General features: G+C 37.8%; 2 protein-coding genes across 6 annotated transcripts; one reads left to right on the forward strand and one right to left on the reverse strand.

The window, feature by feature from the left end:
- The first annotated feature begins 1,169 nt into the window (after nt 1–1,169).
- mcph1 (microcephalin 1) lies at nt 1,170–27,783 on the forward strand. Of its 5 annotated transcripts, none has more exons than XM_026308884.1 (15): nt 1,170–1,231; nt 1,589–1,655; nt 1,740–1,831; nt 1,943–2,061; nt 2,186–2,270; nt 3,081–3,192; nt 3,273–3,404; nt 3,501–3,581; nt 4,029–5,171; nt 6,131–6,246; nt 9,043–9,080; nt 9,230–9,392; nt 9,494–9,571; nt 26,975–27,212; nt 27,311–27,783. In XM_026308884.1, the coding sequence occupies exons 2-15, from the start codon at nt 1,622–1,624 to the stop codon at nt 27,361–27,363; spliced, it is 2,484 nt and encodes an 827-aa protein (XP_026164669.1). In that variant the 5' UTR covers nt 1,170–1,231; nt 1,589–1,621; the 3' UTR covers nt 27,364–27,783. The 5 variants fall into 5 exon arrangements, with proteins under 5 accessions (XP_026164669.1, XP_026164671.1, XP_026164672.1 ...); XM_026308886.1 differs by having other exon boundaries at nt 27,315–27,783; XM_026308885.1 differs by having other exon boundaries at nt 1,194–1,231; nt 1,594–1,655.
- angpt2a (angiopoietin 2a) lies at nt 11,315–23,489 on the reverse strand. Its single transcript, XM_026308903.2, has 9 exons — nt 22,979–23,489; nt 19,740–19,895; nt 17,091–17,212; nt 16,735–16,973; nt 16,016–16,143; nt 15,391–15,492; nt 14,692–14,858; nt 13,176–13,306; nt 11,315–11,496 (listed from the first exon to the last, which is right to left on the reverse strand). The coding sequence occupies exons 1-9, from the start codon at nt 23,240–23,242 to the stop codon at nt 11,324–11,326; spliced, it is 1,482 nt and encodes a 493-aa protein (XP_026164688.1). The 5' UTR covers nt 23,243–23,489; the 3' UTR covers nt 11,315–11,323.
- Nucleotides 27,784–27,935: the final 152 nt, after the last annotated feature.

Here is a 27,935-nt window from a genome sequence, read left to right on the forward strand (position 1 = left end):
AATAGCAATTTTTAATAAATAGCCTACACATATGATTATCCTACAGTCACATGTCAGCATGTCAGAAGTAAAAAAGGCCTGTTGTTTGATGAGTATCAAAAGACACACAGACTTCCAACCAGTGCTCCCCACCATCATCATCAAAACAACAAAAGAGGGAATATGTTTTTGCATAAAGTTGTTTTTTTTTTTTTCAGTCCAGTAAAGTTTCAGACTTGGAGGATGGAGCACTGATATGCACACTGCTGGGACACTCTACTATACAGTATGCTGATGTTTTCATTTAATTTGTTAAGGAACTGTAGGTTGTGCTGAAAAGTAACAGAAATGCATGATCTCAAAAATGATTTCTTTCATCTGTGGACTGCTGCTGTTGTATTACATTTCTTACCACTTTGTGGAATCAGTGTGTGAACTTAGTGAGGACAAATGCAGGATCTGTCGTGTTTTGTGACTAATGTGACTTAGAGTGGTCAAGTGTTTATTGGTCATTTATGATGTTGTTAAAGTAAATGTTACTTGAGAGGGGTTTAATAAATAAATCCATAAATTATGTCAAATGTGTGTACACAAAGCATTTATGTATATTAAAATGTGCTAGTCTACCATTATAGTATGACACCGTTTATCTTTCTTGGTGCATCGGCACAGTGTTTAATAATTGTTTTGCAAATTTCTCCAATATTGTTCATTCAGAATGGCAAACATGGTGATTAGATAATAATAACTGCATCATCCAAATGATTATGTGGGAGACTGTAGGCCAATATAGCCATGGTTTAAATAATAATAAGTGGGATTACCATAATGTATAGTAATATGGACAAAATGTTGTAAATTAAACACTAACATAAAAGTTGGTTCACTTTGAATGGTAAGAGACACAATAAGACAAATTAATTCTCTACTTGATAAAAACGTCTCTCCCAAAACAATGTAGCTATCCAATCTGAAAAACCTGACAAACCCATATTGCATCTATATAGTATCTTATTCATAAGTTAGTAATGTCGCCTAAAAGATAGAGAGATAGATAGATAAATAGACAGATAAACTTAAATTCAATGTTAATACATTTTGATGTTGGGATAAATCTTTTTTTTTAAATCACGTTTCCCTTTGCCATTGCGTCAGTGAGTGACGTATATTACCAGCCAACCAATGGTTGTCCTCTGTCCCAGAATGCATTGCTTCACAAACTACAGGCGCCAACGGTAAACACAGTGGTCAGGTAACTGTTTTCGGAAACGTTGCTGTATTACTAAAATACTTACTGAAATCTATGGTAAATTAATGACATCGCGTTGCTGATAGTCCAACACGTGTGTAAAATGTATGTCAGCGAATTACGGGAGCGTTTCTTACGTTTGCCACGTCAGTAAGCGCCACAAGGTTAACACTGGTTAAGCTAGTTAGGTTGGCTCGCTAGTTTAGCTAGCAACAAGCCGTAAGCTAGTGGTTTATTAGGGTTTGGGCAAATAGGCATTTATTTACGCCCGCTTGTAGAAAATGTTGGACTGTAAATAGACCAAAGACTTGAGTTCAGATTTTTCATTGCAAACAAACGTCTTCATTGGTTTTTGTGTAGTCCAGGTGAATCTCGGAGCTAAAGAGGCCAGTTATGACCACAAGCAACAACAGTGCAATTCTTCAAGGTATTTTACGTCGTCGTAGTTTTACTGCAGTTAACAGGGTGAACTCTCAAATCTTATGATGCTGTTGTTTTACGTGTCCTGCAGATGTCGTTGCCTATGTTGATGTGTGGTCATCAGACAAAACGGCAAACTATTCAAAACCATTTGTTCAGCAGCTGCAAGAAATGGGAGCCCAGGTGAGACCAGAGAGCACATAAATATATTCGTGCTATAAAGTATGTCACTGATTGTATTTACAGACTGTAGTATGTATATGTGTAAAAACCTAAATGCCTTTTATTTTACAGGTGTCCAAAACCTTCAATAAACGTGTCACACATGTAGTCTTCGGTAATGGTCATCCAGCTACCTGGAGGAGAGCCAAGAAAAGTGATGTGAAGCTTGTCTCTGTTCTTTGGGTAGGCAGGTAGGAATGATGCTGAGAGTTGTTTTTTAAATTGAATAATTATTTCACTTTACTCTTAAAGGTTTAAAAGATGTTCTTTCTCCTTATTTGAATCTCTTAATGTGGGTTGTTTTTGTCAAATAAGGTGTTATGACGACGGTGTGCGTGTGGATGAGGAATTGTATCCAGCATTAAATGATGAAAGCAATCCTGTTTTACAGAGGAAGAGAGTGAGTAGAGTCAGATGTACATGTGGTGTTTATGTCGATATTAGTTTAAGTTCAAGATGCTGTTATACATTGTTTTGTCAAGTGGACATATTTTAAATGCTGACACATCTTAAAATTAAAAACATAACATAACAAAAGGGCATTACATTGCATTCAGTTTCCCTTTGTGACCTTTTTATTACAGCATTTTGTGTTGTAATAACAACACTTTTATCTAACAGATGCTTAGATAAAAGTGATAATGTTTACCTCGATTTTACTTTATTGTGTGCTGTCACTATCACTGTCATTCTAATCTGAGGAGAAAAATCCAAATGCATCCCAGAAGTAACGTGCAAAGAAACAATTTTTCGATTTATTGCTCTGTTAATTGTCCTCTTTGTTTTGTCCTAAAGAGGCTAATATTGTGTGTACCTATTATAATGGACTTGAAGTGTATATGTAGATAAACAGCTTGGGAATTTCAGCTGTTTTTGTCTCCTGTCCTCGTCTCCTAATTACAACCTTACTTGAACCCATATTTAACAAAGAATCTAGAATTCACAGCAGTTTTTGATTTGACCTAAATAATGACATTGAATTAATATGGGGCACTTTCTCCTGTTTTCATTTGATACTGTTCATCTGAAACTCTATGGCCTAGTGTGATGTTGCATAGACTGAGTGAGATAGTAATTTATCCATTGTTCAGCTTTTCAATGCAAAGTGAGAACATACCCATTTATTTGGCTTTACAATTTTGACCTTGAAAGTGTTCAAACATCCCTTTGTTTACTTTCAGTAAAAAAAAATTGTTTTGAATCCATGCAGCATCGTTGCATGCAGCCAAAAGATTCTCCAGTGAGGACACCTGAAAATGACTGGCGCATGAGGAAGAAATTAGACAAAATGATGAAAGAACATGCTCCAAAACAGCTTTTTGGTAAGATATTATTGTGCCTCTTGTAAATGTTTATTAAACTAAGCACATTAGTTTGTCACCTCACAATTATTTTTACACAGTTCCAGATGTGTCGCCTATTATTATCGATCAAGAAAATGGAATAATCTATAGCCCTTCGTTGAAAAGATCAGATTATATGGCAGAGCGTTTGAAAGACATGAAAGAGAAACGGGAAAACCTCTCACCCACAGGTACATTTAGCATCTACTGTGCAGACTGATGAACTGACTAACATTTATTGCTGTTTTGAAACGCCAGCCTGTTCATCCAATGTAACTGTCTTCCAGCGTCACAAATGCTTGAATCCTGCTCACCCACTGAGCTGAAGCCTTCTCTGGGGAGTACACCAACTGTCTTCAAATTCATGTGTAAGCAAATTGTGTGTAATCCTGCTGTGCAAAATTGCAGTGTAGCTTAAAGAAAGCTAGCTAAAGCTAAAAGAAAGACTTAAATGTTGGTAAACAGTTTAAAAAATACATTTAGACGTATTTCTCAAAAATTTTAACTAATGGTGTTGAATGTGAAGTCACTGCAATAAAACTGTAAAACCTGATGAATAAAAATACTGAATAGTCACTGAGTTAGAGATATATCACTGGGAAGTTAACAAGCTACCATGGGAGTTGTCTTAATGTCTTTTGTGCAGTATTTACTCATGGTTCACACTTGTTTGCTCTGACAGCCCGAATAAATATTCTGGAGTCAGTGAGAGCCATTGCACATCCAGCTAAATACACAAAAACTAAAAAATGAACAAAAACTATTAAACATGCATACAACCTTTAATTATTACTATTATTTTTACTTTAATATAGATGAACAATCGGATGAGGATTCCAGCATTTCTGTTGCTGAACCAGGTTACTCACATGATGAAGAAGGCAGAACACAAGATGTTAGTGACCATGAAAATCTTGAAAAATGCCGCAGGAAAGGATCTAAAAAGCCCTTGATGTTGCCTTGCCATGATGTACCAAAACAGGTTTCAAGTCCTTTGAAATGTCCTGACTTTAGTGACAAAGAAGATGAAGAAGAAGAAAGACAAAAAAAGTCTAGAAGGACATCAATCAATGAGAAGCCAGCAGATGAGCATAAATTTGAAGGTTTATTGGAAAATCCTTGCCAGGATTGGACATCTGACAGCAGGAAAAAGTTTCATAAAGAAATGAGGCAGTCACAGTTAAAATCTTCCAGCTCATCACGTAACACATCCGAAAAAGGAAAGCAAAAATTTAAATCAACTAAATCCTTTACAGATACTAAGACCAATATTTGTCCAGATGCTGTCAAGTCTCCTACTTCCATCTTCCTACCAGGCGTATCAGTTGATCCTACAGTTGAACTGTCAGAAGAAAGTGCTGCTGCATTTTTGAAAACACCCAAACAAGGCAGACCTTCACTTTCTGCCTTGGTACAAGCTTTCAATCCATCTGGTAAATCCGCAAGTGTTGCCACATGTTCCGCTGTTGAAGATGATGGTGTGTTCGAGGACTATTTCTCCCCAGCTAGCCATCACAAGAGACCTCTTTTGCCTAATCTCTGTATGGAGAGAGACACTGAGTTTCCTTTTGAGTTGGACCCTGCCCCAAAGAAGAGAAAACAAAGACGTGAAAGCTTTGGTCTTAGCAGCAAAAAGAAGAGCAAACTAAGAGAAAGTTCAAGTGGGAAAAATTGCAATCAGCGGTCTGACGGATGCAGTCAGCCCCAGAGTCATCCACAACTGGATGTGAAAGAACCTCTGCTTGTACTGGATAGTCCCAGAGCCAATGAAACACCAATGGCTAAAAAGCGAAGACAAAGCACGTTGTCATTTGCAAGCACTAGTACACCTGCAAGTGATGTGGTAAAACAGAGGAGAGCTTCAACATCAGAACAACCACAAATGGTAACCAAGGCTGTCACTGTTTCGGAGCTGCAGAAAAAATCTGATATCAGTGTCCCTTCTCATACCTTGGAAAGTGAGTAGTAAGGATGTTGGAGTGTGGAAAGTGTACTGGTTGACAGGGAAACAAATGCTCAGATTTACCTTATTACCTTCATTGTTAACTAAACAAAATGATGATGTTTGAACATTCACGGTTGTGGAGGTTTACATCTGTCTTCATTGGTCATGTATGTGGTTTAATTGGTTTGCATCATGATTATTTCAGGGAATGCTTGAATCTTGGATTAGTGCATTTCTGAATGTCAAATTTTAAAGTGAAAAATAAAGAAATAACTTCTACATAAATACGTGAGGCCTTCTTATATGAATTGTCTTACTATATTATGTGTGTTTTAAAGGCCTAATTTGTTATTTAGATCTTGTAAATGTAATCGTGTGTGACCCCTCAATAGGTTTCTGATTCCCCCCACACACACAAGTCAAAGACATGCAGTTTAGGTGAACTGGAAGCATTTCCTCTCAGGCGTTTATTTGTTTGGCAATATGTGATTGAGTGCTGACATGTCAGAGGTGTACCATGTGTCACCATAGCATGCTAAGGCCTGAACCCAAAGACCCTGAACAGGATAAATAATGATCGTAAATAGAAAGTCTACATTTAATATTTTTCTCAATGTTCATGATCATACATTTTGCATAAACAAATCTTACAATGTCAGAAAACAGTAACTCAAGATTTAATTTAAGTTCATGTATTAAAGACTTGCCAACTTGAGCAAAGTATTGGTTTTTGGTAGCAGTATTGTTTTTTACTTTAATCAGTTATTCTTTAAAGTAATGATTAATGTGACTATTTCATTCTAATGGACTGGACTCAGCAAAGTCTTGCAATTTACAATTCAGTGTTATTGGAATAGATCAGAGATGACAAGCATGAATGCACACACACCCAAATACAGTGCCTGCTGTATGACAACTTGAGTGACATCCCACCACATTGTTTTCAATTGTTTTTCTTGTTTTCAAATGTAGGTAGAGGAAACGAATGTACAGTTGCAGCTGGTTTATCAGAGCTCCCCTCTGACGTTGAAAGTGATCGCAGTAAAGAGGTTGAATTGAGTCCTCAGAAAATGGTGAACAAAACAAAGGTAAGCTGACAGACACCATGACTGCTTAAAATGGCTCAGTGATTCAAATTGTGCAGCTGTGTATTTTAGTGTGAGTTATAATGATTGAAGACTGCATTTCTGAAACATGTTGGTTCACTAGTTTTCATAGTGGTATGGGAAAAAATTGCCATGGGACTGCAAAAACAGGATGTTAAAAATATTAAGTCATCAGTGGGAAGCTTGCTGTTTGATTAAAATATACTAATATGATATGGGTTTGCACAGTTTTAATAATTTTTTTTTCAGTCTTTTCCTCTTTCACCGTTGTGCTTTGGTATTAGCTAAATTGCATGTACTTAAGTTTGAGAAAGTTCACATTTTTATATTACTAATTCTTTCCCATGTAAATGAAATTTACCCTTTTTTTAAGACGTAAGCTAAACATCAGTAGTGTTTGCGTAATTCCTTTTTAAGTATTTCCTCTAGGAGGTCAAACACTTCCATAGGTGTAGGCGTTTGATGCATCTAGCCAAGCGTTTCTGTCTGGTCGTGAGGGTTTCCTGTGTTTTGCCTCTGTGATAGTAGCATACAACTTCCTTGCTTGTGAAATGCACCTGGCCTCTGTTTTCGTTACACTGGTAACCTCAACAAGCCATAGTTGAAAAAAGCCAAACATGATGTCACCTCCCCTGAGATCTGTTATGGGTTGACTTTATTGAAATGTTGACATTGTTCTTTTGGATCTGTGAAGATTATGACAATGATAGTGTCCAAATATGGTATCAAATTTAGGCTGGTCACACCTGCATGGCTCACCAGTGTTTGAAGGGCAAATGGGAAACACAGATAAATTTCATGTTGCTCAAATGGTGCAGATTTTGTCAATCCTGATGAAAATATTTATTGAAATCAGTTATTAATTATTTTATTCAAACTTATTTTGTTCATTTTAGTTGGTCATACATACTTCATGTAAAATATAGAGGGGTCTAATGGTGGGGTCTAATGCCTTCATGGCAATGTTGAAAACTTTGATTTTCAGAATAGTGCAGTTTTCAGTGTTTGTAAAATAGTCACCATCATGGAGACCTAGTCATACAGTGAAGAATTTCCTTCATTTGTGCTGGGAGCATTTGTGCTCAGAGGCCATGCTGCAGTTCACACCAGCTTTTTGTTGGAGTTTCATTATGTGTAACTCATTCTTCAATGCCTGTTTTCCTGTGCCGCTGCCAGAACATGTCCACTGCATAAGACAAGACAAAGCTCTGTTGGAGGAACCTTAAGAATAGCTACACATATTTTGAGTTGTTAGACTGCGTTTGAAAAACTTAAAAATGTGCAGGTCTTCTTTTGACTCACATGTAGTGTTGGCAGAAGATAACCCTGTTGTGGATCATTAACAAATTAAAATATCAAAACCTTGTCCTCTGCAGAAAATCTTCTGTTACTTTTATTTGTTTTTTAAGCTCTTAATGGTTTAGCACCTTCTTGTATATCTGAACTTTTACAAGTTCATATCCCCCCACGATCACTGAGGTCCAATTACCAGCTGCTATTTGTAGCATCGAAAACCAGGCTTAAGAGCCGAAGGGATAGTTTTCTCTGCTGCAGCCCCCAGACTATGGAATAAACTACCCCTTCAGGTCAGACTAGCTCCTAGTCTACCTGTTTTTAAATCTCAGTTGAAAACTTATTTATATTCCTTGGCTTTCAAATCAGCATGAGTTTTTGCAATTTGGTGTTTTTATTATTTTTACAGTTTTCTTTTACTGTGTTGTATTTATTCATTGTTTTTTACTGATTTAAATTATCTGTCCATTTTATTGTATATTTTGTTTTATTGTACAGAACCAAGCACTCAACAGTGTTGTTTTAAGTGTGCTATATAAATAAAGTTGCAGTTGCAGGACAAGTGTGATGGGTTGAGGGTTAACCAGCTTGATGGTGTTCAAGAATTGCTTATCAGTGATAATGTGATGTTTGACTGGTGTGGGCGGGGCTGGTGGATTGTTTTGGCACCACTGTGTTCAGCAGGCCTTAACCCTTGACTTCCAGCTGGGGGACCAGATATCAGTTTGACAGGAAAGGGCCTGGTGCTCCTGTTTGTAACTTCTGCTCAGGTGTTTGTGTTGATGATGGCATGCTGCATTGCCAAAGTACGTAGCTGCATGGTCCTCAGTTGTCAGGTTAGAAATTTAGAGTCCTGTTTCAGTGGCTCCAAATAAGTTTTTCCTCTACTCATGGCCTCCGGGTTTGATTTCCTTTTTGGTCTCTATGCGGCCATATATCAGGCAGGGTTATTGAAAGTGCACAGTCTGTCTGGCTGTTGAATAGTCATTCATTTATCTATTTAGTATCACTCATCAAACCAGCTCACAATACTTGCGCCCAAAAGAAACACTTTCATTAAATTTTCAGGTGGAATTTGAGACATTTTTATTTGCAGATGTAGTGTTATCTTGGCTATGTTAAAATTTAGATTTGTTCTATGTGGAATTCACTTATTTCACTGCTGTTTTTGCGGTTCTCTGTTCGTCGTCATCGTCATTTCATGGCTGCTCTACTTATATTTAAGTGTTTGCCAAATATTTGGATATTGTGACCAAATATAATAGGGGGTTCCTACAGGATACAGTGAGGGAACCAAACTGCTGCCCAAAAATGAAATAAACTTGCACTAACTTGTCTTCAGGGTGGGTAGTGTTCAAATTAATTTCATTCTTTGTTTTAACATTAACTTTTGTCTATTAGGTAAACTCTACTGTGTAAATAAACAGAAATTTTACAACATTGTTTTATCCTGTCATACATTATGCATGTTTATTTTTCTTTCAGGCTAAAAGAACACTGGTTATGACAAGCATGCCCACTGAGTAAGTACTATAAACAATTAACAGTTAACTTAAGATAAATGACACCAACTATCAATTATTTACAAGACTTAAAATACATCAGTAAGCTAGTTGACAAAAAATGCATCTTGTTTGCCATGAATGCCTTTTACTCTGGTCACCTCTTGTAGAAAGCAGCACTTGGTGGGTCAGGTGGTGAAAGCATTGGGTGGTTTTTCAATCGTTGACCAAGTTTGTGAGAGCACAACCCATGTGGTGTCTGGGAGTCACCGGCGGACCCTCAATATTCTATTGGGCATAGCTCGTGGCTGCTGGATCCTGTCTTTTGAATGGGTATGTAATTAATTAATGTTTAGAGACAATTACATGCTGTTATTTGAAAATGGTGAACAATGGAAACTGATACTATGTTTTACTTTACTTTCATTGAGTAGATTATGTGGTGTTTGGAGCAAAGGCAGTGGATTCCAGAGGAACCATATGAACTTTCAGACCAATTTCCTGCAGCACAGGTGAATACCAATAAATAATAGTAGTTTTAGTGAGTCTACCTAACACAAACCACCAGCTTCTTCAATATAAGCCTGATTATGTTTTCAGTTAGTGCCCTGTTAGGCCCTGTAATTGGAAGGAATGATTTTATAATTTTTTTGGTCAGTCGACAATAATCAATAGTTTACAAAAATTGGAAATTACTCCTTTAGTTTTATGGTTAGAATTTATATACACAATCATTCAATCAAAGTGTATATAAATAATTTTTCTACATACTTTTTTGCTACACTTTCTGGACAAAGCTAATAAAGGCTCGTAAAACCAAAGCAGAGGAAGTTGAACGGAAACCTGCTAATTTTTATTGCTAGCCATTCATTTTCAGTCCACTTGTTTTTCCTGAAGTGTCCTGTATGAATGTTGCCTCTTCCTGATCTCATCATTCACAAACCGCTGTCCACTCCTGCCACTGCAAGGGAAGACGTGGGGTGTTGTTGCAGACAAATGTCACACACATTTCCTCTTGAAATTGCATGATGGCTTTTGTTGTGACAGACAAAATATTTTTATGTCCCCACTGCCTTTTAGCATTCATTGGCTCTCATGGATGCATCCAGCTGTTGGCAAACCACATGCTTCCTCTTTCATTCAGTTCCCTGTGGAGTGTGGTGTTGCCTTCAGCTGTTGTCAGCATCAATGACAGAAACTGATTTCAGTAGTGGTTACCTTTAAAACAACATCAGACAAATGCAACTTGGAGAATTTCAAATTTTTATTTTGTAATAGAAATGATAAAGCATTGCTAAAATCTTTGTTGTGATCTGGTAATAGTGTAATCACCAGACTGTTTATTGTTAGAACCAGACATTTGTGGAAAAGGACTTAAGCATTAAGGTTTATCTCTGCTGTGTGGTTTAGTTTAATGTTCAACTGTAGGTATATTAAAGCTAGTAGCGAATTACAGTCAAACACTAACAAAACCTGAAGTCAGTGTTTTACAATTTTTCTTGTTGTAGCTTCAGAATAAACATTACATAAATAAAAAAAAAATCCCATAAGACTGCAAAAAGATCACCATCAAGTATGAACACGTGGGAAGGTACTGCAGAATTATATTAAAGGAGAGCCTCTTAGCTTATGTGCAATGAAATTTTTAACTAGCTAGGAACTAAGAGGTTCACAAGATTGTAACAGGTCTCTGTCATATATAATAATGTTAAATATCAACCTTAAATCTACACATAAATAAAGAACTAATGTACATACATTCTCTGAACAACAACAATCATTAGAGAAGCATTTTCTGTGGCATTTCATTTTAGGCACTGAGCAGAAATTTTTCTTTGAGCCAGTTATTTTTCTCTGCATGCTGTACCATAGTGTCTTTTTTACAATGAACTTAAGCAGGCATTACTCAAAATTGGTGCTTAAAATACAATAAAGCTATTCAAGGAATTAAATTAATATCACATATTTTGCTTGGATAGCTAGCTGTATTGTTATTACTATATCTGTAGTTTTCCACACATACCAGTGTAATAAGACGTTTTAGTATAGATGTGTCAATTTGTCAGCACTTATTTTGCATCTTTTTACAATAATCCATTTAACTCATTAAAAATATAAACATGCACAAAACATGCAATGTCCAATGGTATGTAGAAATGATTTCATGTGCTTTGGCTCTCTTGAAAATATGCTTTTTTTGGTTTTGTGGCATGTTGCTATTTGTCAGTTTTCTTCCCACTTTTGCTGAATCTGAGAGTGACGGTTTAGAGCGGACCTGTGAAGTCTGCTGGTCTCATCATTATAGTAGTGGTCTTCAGCGAGTAGCCCGAGCCTTTCCAGTAGTACCATTTGATTCCATTGAAGCGATTTGAGTTTTGGCCTTGTTGGTAATACATCCCATTCAGATTGGAAGGACCACAGGCATCAAACCACCAACCTAGAACATAAATAGCAAAGATTAGCAATTTAAATGCAATGTTGTTAAAGACAATACAACTTTGTGTAGAATAGAGATAGTGATGTATTTTATATAGTATGAACTCCATTATTATAGTCCATTTTATTAAAGAACTGATTTGTTAATAGGTTTTTTTTTTTTCTTCTGTGATGTGAGTGGAAGTTTTTCATGATCATAGGAAAAAGCTACTGCTGCTTATCCATCTTTATATTTTTTGTGGTGATATTTTATCTATTTATTTACTTTACAAATGCATTTGATTTAGAAAAGCTAACAATGAATGCCGCAGTGAAATTGCTACTGCTCTTCTGAGGTGATGGGTCATTCCTTGTCACTGACATAGACCATTTTTTGTTTTAGGTGTTCATGACACTTTTAATATGTTGTCCATGAAACAGCATGCATATCTGTAAACAGCACCCATGATAACCTGTTATTTCAGTTAAAATATCTATTTATAAAATATGTAATTATGGTTTTACATAACACAATTTCATACTGCCATCTAATGTGGCTTCCACTAAGTTGCATATTTATTAAGCACCACTTACAACTGATTGCAATTCAATATGGCCTTTCCTTTGTGCAACCTGTTGTCAATTCTAGTGCCAGCATTACCCACAATGCAAATTGAGCACTGACATTTAGGCAGTAGATTATTGTGGTGGTGTAGTCTTGAACAGCTAGCCTAATGTAGAAATGAGTGAGAAATTTGATTAAGCTCAATTCTTTCTAATGCTACACACCCAGATTTTTTAAAAACTGGTTATTTTTAGGCTTGTAGTCTTTAGCCTCAAACACTGCTGATTCAGGTGATATCACTTAAAGATGTTTGTCAGGAGCCCTGCAATGGACTCGTGACCTGTCCAGGGTGTACCCCTTCCTTCCACCTGAAAGACAACTGGGATAGGCTCCAGCAGATCCCCGTGACCCTGGTTAAGGAATAAGCGGGTATAGAAGATGGATGGATGGATTCACACACATCCCTCTGAAACAACTAAAGGCTTATACAATTATGACACATATTTGGTGGCATTCATGTGTAAACCAATTTTGATGTGTAGAGTCAGTGGAGTTTCCCTTTACAGCCATAGTTACTGGTTGTATTGAAAAGCATTATTTTTCATCTTTTCAACAATTATTCAGCATAAATTTACAACATTCATTCTTTTCATATTTGTGCTCTTATGTACACTGGATCAGTGCCAGTCAGTCACAATTGTACATTGTGAATGCAGTCCCCTTTAAGAAACCCCTCATGGGAAAAAAGGGATAGGGTTAGCTTTTTCATGTTTTCATGTTCACTTGGCAGACCCCAATATAGAGGGAAGGCAAACTTCTGGCAAAAGACTCAGTTTCAAGGGAACAGAGAAGGACTTTTAAGTTCTGTTCCCAGACTATTAATATCAGGCATTGTAGGGGCTAAATTCCGCAGTGAGTTGATCAGTGATTAACTCTGAGCTATTTGTGCTCTTTGACCTGGCCACAGAAGTACAGGAGCCCTCAAAATGCCCTTAAAGATTTTTGGAAGAAGTGCCAAGTTTCAGGTGCAAGTGAATTTATTTCACAAGTGCCAGTCGCAGACTGATGTCATTGTCTTTCCCTGACAAGCATAGTTATTCAGAAGCACAGTTTATTTACAAAAATGTGTTTCTTACCCCCTGTTGTCAGTTGTGAACATTTGCAAACACATTTGTCATTGTCTGCATCCTTTGTACTGAAATCACTTCCTGGCTGCCCGATGCTGCTTACTTTGCCTGCTGTTCCACTGTAGCCTTTAAGGTGTATCCTGTAGAATGGAAAAGGAAAAATGAAGGAAGAGGGGGAGGAAGTCCATGACTGCTGTTCCTCAAAAGGCAAAGTCCCACTCACTTATGCCACAGGTTAACTACTGCTACTCTATCTAAAATGGGTTTTGGCGTGTTAAAGTGTTTCAGTTTCACCTAGTTTCTATCCATTTTTAGGTTGTTTGTGAATTTAACAAATACTCTTAACTTGATGCTCAATTACTTTGTGAAGCTGTGCAGTTTCTTTGTAGGATTAATTTCGAACTACTAAGCCAACTAATTGAAGACCACATTCGTCATAGTCAAGTAGACTTAACACCAAACTAGAGCGGTGTTGAACTGAAGCATTTCAGTCTTTTTGTTAAATTAAAAGAACATTGCCATTTCACTTCTGAAATCAGCTTAGGTTCAGAAAGAAACCTGTTATTGCCAAGAGGTGCAGACTGAATGTTAGAAAGCAAAGACATTTTATGTATTTCCTATTTTTCAAATACAGACCCGTTTTATATTTTCTTTGGGCTGGAGCCAGTACATCACTGTCAGCAAGTAAATGGTCTTATACAGCAAGATACACCATTCAGATACATTTATATAATGTGTGTTGCTTTTAAATAATAGTAGTAGGTCAGCATTCATGACCATGAGCTGTTTTTCTTTTTTTCTGAAGTGGTTTTCAGGAGACATATGTGTAATACAATTCAGGGGAAACACTGTGTGCATATGTCAAAATAAAGCATAGAAATAATTGCAGATTAGAGTTAACAACCAGAGCTAATTTAGCGGAAAATTGCCACGTGAACTGCCACTGTGTGCGTTAACAGGGTCTCATTTTCACTATCAATGAGCTAATTGTAATGAATTAGCCCCATAACCAGACTGACATATTTTACTTCACTTTCAATTCTCTTTGACTTGCTTAAAAAAATCAGATGCTGGTAACAATCCAGACATATGGATTCAGGCCAGTAGAAAATGTTGATAAAATAATTATGATATTCACGCATGAAGTATATTACCACATGTGCATGCATGAGATGAATACACCTTGTTTCGAGAAGTACTGCCTCTGAATGTTGCTATGCACATTCATTTATTCATAATAATTCCAAAGCTTTGAGTTTTTAGGTTGCACTTTAGTTACGCTCCTTGCCTGAAAATTGGCAACAATTTCAGTATTGGACTTCAGGATAGCAGACTTCAAAAGCACTGTTGTACAACAGGAGTATTTTTCGCTGATGGGTTTCTTTGTCCTTAATAACTTGAGCAACACAAGCTGTAAAATTTTAGCTTAAAGCAAATATTAAACAAACTGCTTAGTAATTACCACCAAGCATCCAACAGATTATTGCTTAGGGAAACCGTCTTTGATGTTGTTGGTTTTACGTACCTGTAATTTTGTGCTTCACTATCAAGAGAAAACTGATCATATTGTGAAAATCCAGAGTTTCCTTCCCAGTCACTTAGCTGGATCCTTAGTTTGTAGGAGCGTTGATTTGTCAGTCTGGAGACAAATTCATTTCCTAACCAAAATTCACCTGAAGGTTCTCCAAACCCCTGAAAAGATGCAAAGGAAATGTAATTAGACTAACTCCTGCTGTAGGGGCGTGTAGATTGCTTTTTCCAGTAGCAAATTGGCAAATAGAAATTCACACTACACTGTTCATTCCTTGTTAGTGTTTTCCCCACTAGGAATTAAAGTATACAGAATACTCAAACTACTTTCACAAAACTGTTTAAAATATGAATAACAAAGTATGCCAGCTTTAATGTTTCTCTACAGCGATTGCTGTCTGAGATCTTTGGACTTGAGTATAACTTTTGCATGTTGTTGGACCATTTATCTCCTTGGTACTGGTAATGTAGATAATGGCATTACTGTGATTAACTTTACTTCTTTTTTTTTTTCAGTGGTTGTCGCTTGCCCCCCTCATTGCTTCTAATAGTGCAGTATCAACAGGACCTTAAAAGACTTTTTAGTGGATGACCAAAACCAAATCTGGCCACTGTCTTGAACATTTGCAATGAAAACCGTAGCCTAGGTTATATTTTTGTAAGGAAAGGGAATTTCTTCTTGATAGCTTTTTACCTTTTTGTACTCTTGCCACGTACGATGAAAGTCCACATGGCCGTCAAAGCGTTTTTGTAGGACTGTCCAGCCTCCTCCTTCTGTCTCCATGTCACAGAAAGCCTTCAAACACAAGGAAAAAGGCGTTGCCGAAACTAACTATTCAAAATGAATGCTTTGTAAACAATTCATCCTCATTTATATTTTGCCAATGATGTCTTATTTAAGATTAGTTAAAACAAGTTGCAGGGAAAGGATACAGGCTTGAAGTCCAAGTCTTAATCACTGAAAAGTATCTAAGGAGACTGCAGTTTTAGCTGAAGCATGCACATCATTAATGGAAGTCTAAGAACATTTTAATTTAACTTTCCTGCCCTCAAACACAATACTGTTTACAGAGCACTTGATCCATTAGTGTCCTGTGTTTTGTTTAAAAGGTTGTGTGGGTAGCCCAGTGCATGTTTGTGTGTATGTCATAGTTATTATAAAATCTGTGCATATGCAGCATATGCTCAGTGTCCCTTCATCATCCAGCAAAGCAAGTTCTCTTCTTTACTACCAGAGTATCACTTTGATTTTTTTTTTTATTTCAGTCTTAATTTCATAGGATAGAGAGAGTCTGAAACAATAAACAGGCTTACTTTACCTTAACTTCTGTTGTAGTGTTGGGTAATGTGAGTGTGTAGACTCCACTTTGAGTTTGTCCTGACTTGTAGGCAGCAGCACAGTCTACAAATGTGGTAGGAGTGTCCTGCATCATGACAGTTTTGGTCTCTGCAAAAGAAATGGATCTTGCTAATTTGACAGCACACAGTTGTATAGCATTTAAATGTCCTCCTTTAATAAGTTCACATCTTCTAATAATAAAAAAAGGTCTTGTTAATGTGTTAGTGTCACTGTAATTGTTGCAGCATGGTGGGTTCTTAGTGTGTGCCTTCACCAGATTGTGGCCTCAAAATATCTGAACACAGTGGCCAAATACAGTACCATTGTTAAATCTGCCTGATAAGGCAACATCCAGCACCCACTTAGCTTAGTTTACTGTAAAGACTGAAAATAGCAGAAATGGCTTTTTTCAAAGGTAAAGCTATCTACCTAGCAGCCTTACCTTTGGACAAAACCAGCTTTCTATTTGTCAGACAAATGTGAAAGTGGTATGTGGTATTGTGAAAGTGGTAAAAAGTGTATTTCCCAAAATGTTCCTGTGAATTTTGTCCACTCAATTTCCGCTGCAGTCTGGGCCGGCAGGTTGAGTGATTGTACTGTCAACTCCTAAGTGCATGTGTGGATATAATATTTATGTAGTCTGCTTTTATTGCTAACCAAAGGGTGAAGAGGTTATGGTGTACTGGATTGCTGACTCACCTGGAGCTGAGCCGGTAGAGAAGGTGTAAATGAGGTTGTTGACCATGTCCAGTAGCTCCTGTTGCTGATGCTGTAGGGCAGTGTTGTTAGAGGAGACTTTAAGCAGCTGCTGCTCCAACTCGCCTATGATGGCTGTTTGTCTCAGGATTAGCGTCTGGAGCTGCTCCTTTTCTTCCTGAAGACTCTTAAGCTCCACTTGCCTCTGTTCCTCAATTTCTTCCACCTTTTTTTCCAGAAAGCTGGTAAGAAGCAGGAAAGAAGTTCAGCACTGAGCTTTGTCTTTGCTTTGCACATTGGCCCACTACTGTATTGTCAATGACCCTCAAAATGTTTGCCATGTTATTTGAAGTCTTCACCTGTTTTTGTCATTCAACTTGTTAATTTCATTAGTTTGGACAATCAGTTGTTTTTCCAACTTGGTGGTTGATAAGGAGTTCTCAAGAAGCTGGCGCTCAAGTCGAGTTGTATGATGAATTACCTACAAATAAAAGAACAAGCAGGTCAGTTCAGCTTTGTCCCAGAGATAACCCATTATGCACCTGTAGATTTTTACATGCTCATATTTGCACTGTTTTCAAGTCAATGCTTTGCCTCAAGGAGGGTTCAGGAACCTCCATTAATGCAGTTTGTTTCCCTATATACAGTGGGTACGGAAAGTATTCAGACCCCTTTAAATTTTTCACTCTTTGTGTCATTGCAGCCATTTGCCAAAATCAAAAAAGTTCATTTTATTTCTCATTAATGTACACTCAGCACCCCATCTTGACAGAAAAAAACAGAAATGTAGAAATTTTTGCAAATTTATTAAAAAAGAAAAACTGAAATATCACATGGTCATAAGTATTCAGACCCTTTGCAGTGACACTCATATTTAACTCACATGCTGTCCATTTCTTCTGATCCTCCTTGAGATGGTTCTGCTCCTTCATTGGAGTCCAGCTGTGTTTAATTAAACTGATTGGACTTGATTAGGAAAGGCACACACCTGTCTATATAAGACCTTACAGCTCACAGTGCATGTTAGAGCAAATGAGAATCATGAGGTCGAAGGAACTGCCCAAGGAGCTCAGAGACAGAATTGTGGCAAGGCACAGATCTGGCCAAGGTTACAAAAGAATTTCTGCAGCACTCAAGGTTCCTAAGAGCACAGTGGCCTCCATAATCCTCAAATGGAAAAAGTGTGGGACGACCAGAACTCTTCCTAGACCTGGCCGTCCAGCCAAACTGAGCAATTGTGGGAGAAGAGCCTTGGTGAGAGAGGTAAAGAAGAACCCAAAGATCACTGTGGCTGAGCTCCAGAGATGCAGTAGGGAGATGGGAGAAAGTTCCACAAAGTCAACTATCACTGCAGGCGCTTTATGGCAGAGTGGCCCGACGGAAGCCTCTCCTCAGTGCATGAAAGCCCGCATAGAGTTTGCCAAAAAACACATGAAGGACTCCCAGACTATGAGAAATAAGATTCTCTGGTCTGATGAGACCAAGATTGAACTTTTTGGCGTTAATTCTAAGCGGTATGTGTGGAGAAAACCAGGCACTGCTCATCACCTGCCCAATACAATCCCTACAGTGAAACATGGTGGTGGGAGCATCATGTTGTGGGGGTGTTTTTCAGCTGCAGGGACAGGACGACTGGTTGCAATTGAAGGAAAGATGAATGCGGCCAAGTACAGAGATATCCTGGAAGAAAACCTCTTCCAGAGTGCTCAGGACCTCAGACTGGGCTGAAGGTTCACCTTTCAACAGGACAATGACCCTAAGCACACAGCTAAAATAACAAAGGAGTGGCTTTGGAACAACTCTGTGACCGTTCTTGACTGGCCCAGCCAGAGCCCTGACCTAAACCCAATTGAGCATCTCTGGAGAGACCTGAAAATGGCTGTCCACCAACGTTCACCATCCAACCTGACAGAACTGGAGAGGATCTGCAAGGAAGAATGGCAGAGGATCCCCAAATCCAGGTGTGAAAAACTTGTTGCATCATTCCCAAGAAGACTCATGGCTGTACTAGCTCAAAAGGGTGCTTCTACTCAATACTGAGCACAGGGTCTGAATACTTATGACCATGTGATATTTCAGTTTTTCTTTTTTAATAAATTAGAAAAAATTTCTACATTTCTGTTTTTTTCTGTCAAGATGGGGTGCTGAGTGTACATTAATGAGAAATAAAATGAACTTTTTTGATTTTGGCAAATGGCTGCAATGACACAAAGAGTGAAAAATTTAAAGGGGTCTGAATACTTTCCGTACCCACTGTAACAAGGCTTGGTAATAGGATTAATTCACAATTGTAAACGTGATATATTATTCTACAGTGACAGGAATACTACAAATTAAACATGACTAAGCAATTTATATATAAAAACAAAACAATATGTGGTATGTAAAAAGATCAAACGTGCATAGCAATCCTGACAAATGACAACAAACCTAAAAATGTGGTGAGCAAGCAATTTGATGTTTGTTCTATATATTCATATTTCCCAAGTTCAACAATATTTACACATTTTAGAGTGGAAAAACAGCCATTTACAAAATCAAAAAGTAGGACAGGAAAAGCCCAAACCAATTGCGATAAAGCAGACATACCTGAACAAAGGAATACTTTCAAAATCCACATATTTTCACAGACAGTCGTATTGAACTTAACTCTAGAGCTGGGGAACTTGCCTCTAATTTCCCATTTTGGAGGAACTGAACTCAGCAAAAAGCAGGTTGTTTACATGGATCCTGGCTATGTGTCTCCAATGGAGCTGTTGATGTCTTTGAACAGACGGATGTCTGATTGTGACAAACTGATAGACCCTTTCTGTGGGAATACGAGTGTGCTAATAACAGGAAATGCTGTACAGTTGGCTCACATAAGGTCATTGACGTGTAGCCACAATAATAAACTGACGCAGTCATGCCTGTTTTTCACTCTGCTTATTTTTTTTAACTCTCTGAATCTGCATTATTTAATACACTTGCTATATTTCTCTGTGGAAAAAAACAGACTACAGCCTCACCTGTGCCTCCACGTTCGTCAGTTTCCTTGTTTGCTCTGCAGTTTGACTCAGTAGGTTTGTTCCGATTTCAATCATTGTGGCTGTGTGGTTGTGTACAGCAGTCTGCTGGATTTGGACCATATCCTGCTTCATGCTGTCTTGTATGTAGTTTTCTAACTGCAACACAGAAAAAGACAATTGGCAAATGTCTTTAAAGATGTATTGATTAGTGTCATTAACCAGTGGGTTTGCTGTGCACATGCAGTCCTGCATTATGTTCCACCAGTCGTTCACAGATAGACAGCAGAGTGCTGCTCACTGCAATCAGCTTCTGTAATGTGGGACACAGAGCAGCTGTGTTTTCTTGCTTGAGTTCTTGAGAAACCTTGTTTGTAGTAGATGAGAGAGTAGTAATTGGCACTTGTTCCCTTTTCTTGTTTAGAATCACCAACCACATCAATCTGAGTGTTCACTGTGCTGATTAGAGTAAAATTAACCACATCGAGAACCATCACTGAGGTATTGATAGTTCCCCAACTTTATGATAACAGATATTCTATGTTATTTGATTTTTTTTTTTTTTTTTTCAAGGATTTGGAATTATTACATTAAATTGTGTAACGTGTAAGTGTCTCTGGGCAACACATAATAGAAATTATGTTTTTGGTTGTTTGTACAAAAATGTGAAAATTTATGATATTTAATCATTTGAGTTCTGATGTGCTTGTGAAGAAGGTATTCAATGTTCATCTTTATGAAATGTGTTCTTATCTACCTTGCAGTATTGCCAGATTTAGACTAAGACCAATCATTAAGTTATTTCCTGCATTGTGTTCCTGAGTGGCAATCAGGTCACACGACTCGTAAACAGGATGGAAGTGTTGAAAGAGGAGTTACATCCTTCATGACAGTAAGACCTGTGTACAGCTGGAAACCAGCGTCAGTTGAATCTATGGTATGTTTGCATAATCACTTTTATTTACTCATCAGTCAGTATTATTTTTCAACAAACAGCTGCAATTAGTGCTGTTTTTGTTTTTGTTCATTGGTGTCCGGTTTGTTTATGTTCTTGGATACAGCTAGATATGTGTGGACGTTTGCAATTTGAATTGTTGGCAGGATGCTCCATTGACAGTAAGTGATCTAATCAGTTGTTTACACCGCCTTCCTCAGAGGCGTCAGTAAGGAATGACTGTGTTCCTCATTCACACAAGAGCGTGACAACAAATTGTTTTCCGCATTTGTCATCAGCCGGTGCGGCGTAAATTAGAGTTTCTCAGGAATTATGTGAAGACAATCTCTGCTGACCTGAAACAAGTAAATCCCAATTTGTGGTTGTCTAATATAAACGTAGCTATTTAGAACTTGTTTCAACACGTGCAGAAAAAACGTGGCTGTGAATTTTCTTGTTTTAGCTCTTAATTGTCTGTTTCCTCAAAACTAATTAGGCTATCCATTGTTTGTTCTCTCAAATTATTGAGGGGTCAGGTCAACATCAGGACAGGTCAGACATTTCGCTATTTTCAGAGGCAAAACCATGTGGACGAGGGCATAACTTGCATTTACAGTATATTTTACATCCAGCTGTTGATTTATTGTTTTTCATGCCTTCACATTCTTATTCATGCTCACAGGTGGCTGAACTCGGTCACAAGATGGAGCAGTTACATTTTACTTAGTGCAACTTCTGATTGTAAATTAAATCACAGTGATGTCTCCCTTTATTTAGTCACAAATGATTTAAAGCTGCACCTAAAGTAGTAACGAAAAAACATTATTACAAAGCGTGTTGGTAAAGGGTTGAGCCACCACCCATCCCATGGGCTCTCTCTGATGTTTTGCTGATGGTGGTGGAGAGTGCGTCCCAACATGTCAGTCCAAACTTTCCCACAGGTATTATGAGAGCTGGTGACTGCAGTGAATGACATACTTTTCAAACACATCCAACCATTTACTGAGCCTGTGTGGAAGTACCTGTATTTGTAATGTTTTTCCACTACTTCATTTTTCAGCAGTAGGAGAGGTGTGGCCCTATTTTTTCATCTAATATTTCAGAAATTCCTCACTTTTCTACCACACTTAACAGCCTGCCAGACTGAAGGATCGAACAAAGAATTTCTTTGGCTCACTAAGATATTAATTGCCAAAGCTGATAGAGGCCAGATGTCTAATACAGAGCCATAGTAAGGTGTAAAATTTAGCATTTAGATGTGAGAATCTGTGTTATGCATGTTAAATTCTTAAAACTCAGTTTGGTCATTGAAGGCAAAGCATAAATTTAATTTTAGTACAGTTTAGTACTACTAAACTTTGGTCACAAAGTATTAGTCAACCACGAATTCTTGTTATATAATAAATATATAACCTGCAGTATAGCAGATGTGCAGTGGAACTTTGTAAAATAGTCACCTGTGTCGTGAACAGGCTTTGATTTCTAAAGCAGCTCTCAAGTATTTTCCTGGTTGAACGTAGTTACTGAGTGTCTAGATCGTGATGAACATCAAAGGTGTGTGTGTCTGCGCTCTCCTGTGGAATGGATCAGAGCTTGTTTTATCTGACGAGACGGGAGTTGTGTGATCAAGCTGAGATGTTCTTGTCTTCTCTGGCTCAGCTTGTATAGTTTACTCTGAAGAGGCTGAAGAGTGGGAGCTAAAAAAGAAGCAGTTCACTCCTTTCACTCATAATGACTGAGCAAACTGAATGAGAAGTATGCATCCCTCATGTGGACACCTGTGTTGTGTCTTTGTCAGCTATGTAACCCGTTATGTCCTTTCGTGCTAATTAAATGTCTCTTAGATACAAAGCACAGTTTTTGTGTTCTTTCCACCAACTTAATTAGGGTTTCAAAGAATGTTTTTTTTTTTTTTCCTAAAAGAAAGAAATGTTTTTACAGAATTGTTTTTAGCATAACTTGGATAATAGAGCCATTTTATTTTGTGACAATGGTCAAGTTGTATTGATGTAACTGCCAATTAAAGATATAGTGATTTAGCATGAACTGAAATAATCCACACATTACATAAAACAAATTTTTTCATCCTGGATGTTAAAATTAACCTGTTCCACCAGCGGAAATATATTAATAAATTATTAATTTAATGACTATTTAAAGGAGTATCTGGCAAATAAATCATCACAATGACTCTCGAACACATAAATATTTGTTTCCTTTTTACATCAAAACAATTTCTTTAAAGTCCCTGGAACAAAGTCAGTCATTAATATCACAGTGAGTTTTATTGATGTGATGTAACACTGACCTTAAGCAGCCACTGTGTGTTGTTCTCTATGATGATCTCCAGTTGTTCAAGCCTTTGAGTCGACTCGTTGTCCACAGGTCCATCCTCTTGAACTGGATAGTAGCCGCTCCTCTGGGTTTGGCAGTTTTCCTGCTCCGGCAACAGAAAGGTGTAGCTACATGGTCCATTCTGGATCTGATATTGTCTCTTACCAACAGCGCTATATCCTGTCTCCAGACCAAGGCAGAAGCTTAAAACTAGCAAGCTGACATTCAGCATCTTCATAGCAGAGATATTTACCTAAAAACGAAGTTAGTACAGTTATAACTCCTTGTATTTTAAGGCTTTGCTTGATCGTCTCTCAGTGATTGGATGTCTTTACCAAACAGCATCAAAGTGTAAACAGTCCTCTTAAGGTTCTGGAGATTCTTCTTATTACCTCTCAGTGGTAGGAGGAGAAAAATTCAGGAATTAGCAGTAGTGTGTCATTCCCTTAGGTCACCGGTGCCAGACTGCATGTGTTCGCCTTTCATCATGCCCCCAACCACTTGTTTGAGCTGCCCATGGCCCCTCTGATTAGCTAACTGGGAGTTTAAACCACTCCCCTCCTTGCAGTGGCCGGTCACTGTGACAAGCAGTGAAGTGGAGATTCCTTTCAGTACACACTCAATCAAAGACACACAGGATCAGACGCACAAACTACACATCTTCCACTATATCCTTTACAATACCCACGTGTTTTTTCTGCTACGCAGGATGCAGCTGGCCAGCTTCAGGACAATCTGTGATAGTAGCTGTGTCCATCCCATTCATTGAAAAATGTTTCCCAGCCTAAGACAAACACACTACCATCTTCGAACAGCAGATTCAAAGGAAAAAAGCCTCGGTTTTCCCCACTTTGCTTTTAGAATATATTAAACATATGTTAAATGCAAAATGTAATGAAAAGCTAAATTTTTTTAACATGCAAGCAGGCTCTATTTTCCATGTTTGTAATGTTTTAAAACAGTCAGGGATTCACAGATTATCCTCAGTGTCTGTACATAAACTATAGTCATCTTAAATTGGCATGGCCACATTTTAGTGTCAGCTACACATTATTCATATTTTGACAGGAAAGCCTTACATTTGCCCTCTGTAATTTGGTAGAAATACCAAAACAGAATTGTAGGAAGTAGGCTGATGTAATAGTTACTGTATAAGGGAAATGCAACATGTTTAAGGCGCATTACAAAAGAAGGACTTGTCGTCATTCCAATAACACAGAGTTCTGTATTTCATTTTTTGTATTTCAGTTTGCTGTTAATGAAAGCACAGAGTCAGGATGATCAGTAGTTCAGTTAAATAGATTTCATTTGTTTATCACTGAGCCATATCCCATATATACCACACACACACACACACACCACAGTTTTCTCATGCTGTGGGCAAACAATGTTATTTCTGATGAGCTGTCAAGCACACTGTACATGGCTGTTAGGCTTAATTTATTCCTGCCTGATATTGGTTATTATAGTGCTGCTCGCCTGCCTGTCCAACCTCCCTGCACACACATACACTGTGTAGAACAAGAAAAATGTACACATGTACATTAGTGGCTACAGAAACATTGATTAGGTTGTCGGGGAAAGAGGAAGGCTGATTTTCTGAGTGAAAAATAAATACATTATTGCTGGCCCAAAAAAACAGTTCCAAGAATTATTAACAGACATCTTATTACCTCTGGCATCTCTATCACCCAGAGATTCTGTTTTTACAACATTACGATACAGACATGGACGTATGTTATGACAAATTTGTTAATGTAGCAGTGTACTAGATATGAACACTACACACTTCGCAATTCAATGATGGATGGCTGAGTATTCAACATAATATTTAATGGAGGACCCATTTCAATACCTGTCTATTTCACTAACATTGACACAAATGCTGTATACATTCTGAAATGTATATTTTTCTGTCACTGTTATCAGAAGCAGTGAAAGATGGCTTGTGAAATATAACTAAACTTCGTTAACTATGTGTAGCTTTACTGAAGTGTTTGTATGTATAGTCAAAATTTTGTTTAGCTGTCTTTTATGTTTCCCTTTCCTTCCAGGATTTTAAAGTTTCTTTTCACTCATAATAGGCCGTACATATGGTCTTCAGTCATTCTTTTTAAAATGCACAATGTGGGTTAATGTTAACCTGACCCTGTCTCCTGAGCCCTCTGACCAATCCCTGATTATTGACGTAAAGTGAAACCTGCCTGAACACTGACAATAGACTAAAAGCCCTAAAGCTTGTTTCCTGGCATTCAGCTTAGAATAGAGCAGATTGGTCCCCTTCAGTTTAGCAAGTGACCCCTGCTGGATACAGAGCAGACCTGTAGTGCGTGTAGAAGATTAGAGCGTCACTCACCAAACCCAAAAAGAAACAGAACCTCAAAGACATTCACATGCTTAGCGCTGACAATACTCTGTGAGCAATGCGGGCTGCTGAAAAGAAACCAGGTACATAAAATGGCATTGTGACACAAAGCTGGCTAGCATATTGTGAAGTTGTCTAAAATAATGTGATCCCATATAAATCTGAATTTCCCCTTGGGGGATTAATAAAGTACTTCCTCCTCTTCTGTATTTATTTAAGCTTAAAAAGAAACATGACTAGACTTGACATTTTAAGTGAATTAAAATCTTGCTAAACAATTTGATCAAATATTCTTTTATAGCTGAAGCTCTTGTTTAGGTGTCATTGTCATTGACATAGTGGTGGTACTTATCCTAACAAAAGTGGTGGCTTAAGTTGAAATTAAATGGTTCATTATGTTTTTCAGCAGTGGTGCTCAGGGTCTGTTTTTCATGTCTCACAGCCAGATTGTTACAGCTTCTACTGAATCACCAACAGCCACCTTCAGGCCAGTTTCAGTATTTAATTGAGGTTTCAGACTTGTGGCTGTGCAGACTTACAAATTAGAATCTTCAAGGTTACAATGGATTCTTAATTTATTTGTGATGTACCGTATTTAAAGAACAGCCCTTTTGCAGGTTGATGTTTTGCAGGTTGATATTAATCACCTTGTTTTGAAAAGATCTGTGACTCACAAGATACATCCATGAGTTTCCACTTTAAACTTATTTACTGAATAAGAGTGCAAGAGAGAAAGGTTTCCTGAAAATCCTAACACACAGTGAATGCTGGGATGTGTGCCAGTAACCAAACCGTGTTTCCGAACAAGCTTAAGTTGATGGGTTTAGTGAACAATAAGAAGGACATGCAGGTGTTTTACTGCTGTTATCCAGTTACAGGTTTTGTATATGCCGTACGGTGTATATACTGTCCCTGGCTCCTAGCTCTCTGAGTGGGATCTATAGATTATTTTTTTTACAGCTGACATTTTGACATGTCACAGTAGAATTGGGCAGGTCTAAATAATACAGTTAATGGTGGATGAGTTCGATTTAAGCTGCTGGTCCTGGTGTAGTGTGTGGTTAATAATATTAGTAACACCTTTGCTTTTTCCCACTAGGAAGAGTGAAAAGATCTGCTGTGGAAAGTACCGTTGTTATTCATTCATAGAGTTTGATCACATTATGTAATTCCCATCATAGCTTCATACATATTCAACTTCACTAGGAGAAAACACGTGTATAGGTTTAGCTGAAATTGACACTAAACTGATGAAATTTTAGAGTCTGGAATCTGCTGTTGCAAAACTCTAACTTGAATATTTCTTGTAGCTCTGACACCAGGCTGCCTCCTGATGTGAACATGATCAGGTTGTTTCTGTAAAAGAGAAGCTGATTTCTGTGAAAAAAAATGTACATGAAACAGACAGGTCCCCTGGTTTTATTTTACATTATTTTCCCAAAATGTCAAACTATCCCTTTCACATTTCTGGAAACTGACAGTAGGCATGTAAAATTCAATTCTTCAGATGATCTTTCAAGGAAGCATCTTTGTTGGATCCACTTCTGTGTCCTGATTTAACCTCTCTGAAAACAGTTTGGTATTTAACTCTGTTACTCCTCCTAGATCTGTCGTCTCCAACGGCACCTGTCTGCCGGGGAACACCAGCAAGACCTGTTCCAAGACCAGCCAGCCATGTTTGTGTCCCAGCACTCCCAACCGCCCACTCAGAGTCTGGTGGAGCTGATCCAGCTCTGTGGAGGAACAGTCTGCAAAACTGTGAGGCAGGCCGGTATCTGCATAGGAAAGTACAATGGCAGGAGACCAGTGGGAAGCAAGATACTGTCAGAGCAGTGGGTACTGGGTAAGATATTTTCTGCTAGTCTCTGTGTTAAATGTTAAAGCTCCTTTACCAGGTCACTAGCAATTTTTCCTCTGAATTTTGTGTGACTTTTTTTTCAGATAGTATCACACATCTGAAGCAGCTGCCATATGACAACTACAACTTGGAGTGAAAACCGCTGAATATTTTTAATGCCTGTGAAGTTTGGTGGTATTAATTTTATTCTGAACAATGCCTGGTCCCATCACTCACACTCACTTTCTACCTTATAGTGTTACACTGGTGGAGGTTTATCCTCATACTGTGTGACTGTGTTCAGAGGTGTTATATAAATCCTCGCAAATTATTTCTTTTCCTAGACTTGTGCACCTGGTTTCCATGGAAACCCGCTATTCCTCAGGTGCTATGTGATAACTGTGACTTTGAGTGAAACAGGTCTGTTACTGTGAAACAAGGGAAACTGACACAACATACTGTATGTCAATATTTGCATTTTCATCAAAAAGTAACAACCACTACTGTGTGTGTTTTTCAGAAAAAGACATGGGATTGAGCCAGATCATATTTGATTTTTAACTGTGAATGTTAAAGACAGAACCATTCCAACACTCTAATGGAGATAACATGTTTTGTGAATGTTTTGTTTTGTCAGTGTTAATAAATACTTTTACATACTTACTGCAAGTGTCTTTGTTTCTTTCTTCTTTTTTTTCTTTCTTCTTTCTGTCAGATCAAGAGAACAAA

This window comes from Mastacembelus armatus, chromosome 15 (genome assembly GCF_900324485.2).
Source record: "Mastacembelus armatus chromosome 15, fMasArm1.2, whole genome shotgun sequence".
Classification (NCBI taxonomy): domain Eukaryota; kingdom Metazoa; phylum Chordata; class Actinopteri; order Synbranchiformes; family Mastacembelidae; genus Mastacembelus; species Mastacembelus armatus.